Below are 5,000 nucleotides of genomic sequence, written 5' to 3'. Positions count from 1 at the left end.
ATAAGTCCTCCCAGTTTTCTACAATCTCTTCCACCTGCTGGTCCGCAGCACCATCTTTATTGTCAACATCATCCATATTAATATTATCATTGTTTGTAAAATAATTTTGGTCGTAGTCATTTGAGAAGCCTGTGTCGTTTCCATAGAAATAATAATTATCGGAGACATTAATATTTTTTAAGTTGACAGCTTTGTTAATTTTATTTAATTTATCTAATAAAGAATAGTCTGTATTTTCTAGGTGATCATTTAATTTGGTTACATGTACAATTGCTCTTTTTGATGAGATCCATTTTAACCAAGGTAACCAATTGGCTGGATCATTAGCTAGTGTAAATTGATCTCCAAAAAGTATAACACCTCTTTTTGCTCTTGTTAACATAACGTTTAATCTTCTAGCATCTCTTAAGAAACCTAATTCATTATTAGCATTGGATCGTACAGCTGAAAATAAAATAAGATCTTTTTCTTTTCCTTGAAATCCATCGATTGAATCAATTTCAATTCTATGAGAAGCTTCATATGAGAATGCATCTTGAACAGCTTTTTTTAATTTCATTTTTTGTGCATCATATGCTGTTAATATTCCAATTTCATCAACAGATACACAACCTTCATTGATTATAGATTTTAATACAGTTATTAAAGGTTCTATTTCATATAAATTAAATTTAGATGTACCATAAGCATTTTCAAATTTGCTACCAGGTTTTCCTATAGACACATCTATGAATGCTAATCTACATTTTGGATTTGGCCATAAGAAACCTTTAATGATGGGTCTATTTTCTTCTGTGACATTTGCTGTTTTTAATTTATTATCATAGAAATGGAAATTCGGGAAAACACATATACTTAAGTGCATACGTCTTTGTGTATTTAATAAATGTACAGGTGCAATTTTTGCCATAACAAATCTTTCTAATAAAGATTTATCTAAACCTAATTTTATAGCATCCGGTGAAATAATAGTTGGTGGTAATTGTTTATGATCTCCTATTAGTACTAAATTATTACAATAATGTCCTAGAGGTATTAGATTTGATGGTTCAATAGATTGAGCACATTCATCAATAATAACTCTTTCAAATTTTTCATTATCAAATATTTCATGACCTGAACCAACACAAGTAGCTATAACAACATTATATTTTTTAACAGCTTCTAAGAATAACAAAGCTTTCATTACTTTTGCTTCTTTCTGCATATTATTTTTTCTTAATTTCAATAAATCTTTATAACGATGAAACTCCATTATAGCTTCCTCATGAAAATCACTATCACTACCTGCACCAACACGAACCGCTTGTATATTTCTTTTTTTTAAACCTTCTACTAAATTATTTGCCGCAACATTTGAATCAGCTACTGCTAATATTTTTTTATTACTATTTTGTTTATGCCAGCTATCTATAATAGCACAGGCCACATGTGTTTTACCTGTTCCTGGTGGACCTTGAACTAATGTTAATCTTCTTGTTAAGGCGCTTAGACATGCTAATTTTTGTGAATCGTTCAAAGGTAAATTCGTTGGTAAGTTTATACTTTCTATTAGATATTTATCAATATCTTCAACTTGTGAATTTCCTATTTGTTTATTTATACTTTCATTTAATAAATCTTCATATGGATTTTTAGCTTCTTTACTATAATCATTTAATATATCATCCGACATAGTATTATTTTTTAATGATTCATTATTTTGAAAATCCATTTTGATTTTCTCATAATTTGCTATTTCTTCATTTAATTTACCATTTTGTGCTATATATTTACTATATTTATTATAAGAATGTAATAGTAAGAATCGAATTTCTGGAGTAAATACATATGGTGATTGGTATTGTGTAGGAATTGAACTTATGAATGTAATAGACCTTAAGGCCTGTAGCATTCTTTCATGTGTTACAATATTTAATAATAAATATAATCTATATTTATTATATTTTACATTAGCTTTTTTGGTATTCTCCGCTGAAAATATTCTTATATTAATATTATAAACAGTATTATCACTTTTTGTACTAGTAATACTACCTATTAAACTATTAGACCATGCATCTTCATCTTTTAATAAGGTATCACATGGTTTCAATAAAACAATATCATCTTCTCTCATTTGTGTTGATTTCATCCATTCCTTTTCTTCATTAGTTAGGGTACATGTACAAGATAAAACAGGCATAGTAATACTTTTAAGTTTTAATAATAATGATTTATTTTCATGTAAATATTCGAAATTCTTTTTTTCTTGTATGCTTTGTGCTAGGTTTGCTTGTAATTCTAAGGCAAGCATAATTCGATATTTTTTGTAATAATCATGAGCACACTTGGAAATAAAAATTGAATAATCTAATTCGACTTGTTGTAATAAGGATATACAATTAAAACACAATTTGTCATTTAATATAACAACACATTCGTCTATTAGTTTTTCCCATAGTTCTATTGAAACTAATTTATGTACATAATTATTATCGGTAAGATTTTTATTTTGTATATAGGGATTAAAGAATTGGGAGCTATTATTATTATTGTTATCGTTGTTTTCGTCAACTTTGTTGTTATGAAACATGGTTGCTGATGCAGTGTTAATAGATTCGTCATTCACATTATTTAAATTGTTCATATTATTTAAATTGTTCATATTGTTTAAATTGTTCATATTATTTATATGGTTGACATTGTTAACATTTTGGTTCATATCCTTTTCCATTTTTTCGACCTCCATACGACCCTCTCTACTTACTTCTACTATCGTATTTAATAATCTATTTATAGGATCATAATTTCCATCAATTAATAATTCCCTTAATAAATAGACCACAAATATGGACCACGCATTACTACTATATTGCATAATAAATTGTATGGCCATATTTAAAGCCTTATTTAAATCCTTTGATATTAAATCTCTAATAAATTGTGCATTTTTCCTATCCGTAGACGATATATATTCTATTAAATTATTTTTAACCAACATATCATATGCTGCTTCACATTTTGCTAAACTTTTTGTACTTCCATAACCAACACTTTTGGCCTTGCATGTATTCTTCCCATTTTTCCATTCCCAATCTAAGGTACATTTATATAAATTAAAAACTTGTTCAAAAACTTCTGATTGTTGTATTTTATATCTTGATGCTATATTGTTTCTTAACATTTGTATGCTACTAGCATCTTGTTTGGTTAAGCAATATTCAATTAAATCGTTGGGATCTGCGACTTGTTCAGGTTGGGTACCTACTTCTTGTATACCTATTGGTTGGGCACCAATTTGTTGAGCACCTACTTGTTGTATACCTCCATGCTGTGCATTATTTAATAAATTCATATTTTCATTCATATATTTTGCATTATTTGCATTTAAGAACATATTGTTGTTCATAATAGTTCCTTGGGTGGCACCCATATGTCCTACATTTTTATTTACATTGTTCATGTTGTTCATATTGTTCATATTGTTCATATTGTTCATGTTGTTCATGTTGTTCATATTGTTCATGTTGTTCATATTGTTCATATTGTTCACATTATTGTTGTTGTGGTGGATGTCCGTTGCAGATGTTAATATATTATTCATATTATTATTATTATTGTAGCAAACATTGTTCATGTAATTATTCATATTCATGTTATTATTTCTATTTAACATGTGATCATTACTTGCATCTCCGTATTTAATATTTTTATTTTCTTGATAGGATAACACATTATTATTATTATTATTATTACTACTTGCAGTATGATTATTATTGTTGTACATAAGTTCATTAAAATTTTTATTTGCTCCTTGGTTTTTGTTGAATTTATTTTGATTGAGCATATTACCATCATCAAAGTTTTTACTGTTACTACTCATATATTTGTTATATAAAGTATTATTATTGCTACCTGTATTATTTATATTATTATTATTATTATTATTACTAGTGTTGTTGTTTATGATTGTTGTGTTATCATATGAATTAATAAATCTCTTATTATCATCACTCATTTTTGAAAAGTCATTTTCTCGAATTAATTGCTCTTTAACATCATACAATATCATATACAACCTTTGTGTAGCTACTAGTTCTGCAATTTTTTCATGTTCGTGTTGAGCAGATGCTTGATATAATTTATTATTTATTTTCCATTCGATATTACAAGAATATACATTATTATTAAATTTATTTTCTAAATTTTTATTTTCTACTTTCAAGATAACATTCAAACTATTTATCATCCATTTTGTCATTTGATCTAGTTCTAATAAGGATATATTTTTTAATTTCAATAGAATTTTTTTCACACAAACCTTTTTACTTAATTTTTTGGTATTATGAGTACCATATACTACAATTTTTTCGTCATTTGTAAAAGACCAGATAATGGAATATTTAATTTTGTCGTTTTCATTTATAAATTCTTCTTTCGATTCTGCTTTTAGATAATTTTTTCTTATATAGAAAAGGGTTAATATATTTTCGTCTTTATACATATAATTTAGGAATTCATTAAAATCGTAATAACAAAATGCATCACTATCTAAATCGAGGTGGCCACCGTTGTTGTTTATATTATTATTATTTTTGTTATCTTCTATTTTATTTATAAGGTTGTTTACATTTTTTGCGTTAGCTGAAGTAGAAAAGTTTCCATAGTATTCATTCTTCTTGATACCGAAATTGTTAATTTGATTAAGATCATTATTATTGTTGTTATGAAAGCTGTTGTGTTTGGTGAACATATTACTAGAGCTTCTACTAATACCCATATTATTATTATTATTATTATTTTCATTATTATTCATGGTGATATCACCTTTGTTGATTGAGCTTCTATCATTCGGACTGATCATATTTTTTGAAGAATCCATATTATGATTTATATGGTTATAATTTTGCATGGATAATTTATTACTTCTTGAACTTCTGTTATAACCAGGTGTCATGGTATCAACCATTGCTCCTCTCGAATTATCGTATAAGATATCATGTGCATTATATTGATGA

At 26.7% G+C, this 5,000-nt stretch overlaps 1 protein-coding gene across 1 annotated transcript in view; it reads right to left on the bottom strand.

Annotated features, from left to right (window-relative positions):
• The window catches only part of PF3D7_0703500 (erythrocyte membrane-associated antigen), a gene marked incomplete at both ends in the record, with an annotated part of 6,900 nt that overhangs the window by 5 nt on the left and 1,895 nt on the right, over positions 1–5,000 (bottom strand). The window contains one exon of the mRNA XM_024473127.1: positions 1–5,000. This exon is cut by the window's left edge and continues 5 nt beyond it; it is cut by the window's right edge and continues 1,895 nt beyond it. Within this exon, the coding sequence (XP_024328889.1) occupies positions 1–5,000 (5,000 nt within the window).

Source organism: Plasmodium falciparum, assembly GCF_000002765.6.
Source record: "Plasmodium falciparum 3D7 genome assembly, chromosome: 7".
NCBI lineage: Eukaryota > Apicomplexa > Aconoidasida > Haemosporida > Plasmodiidae > Plasmodium > Plasmodium falciparum.
Note: the sequence above shows the minus strand (reverse complement) of the source record. Positions and strands in the feature narration are given on the sequence as shown.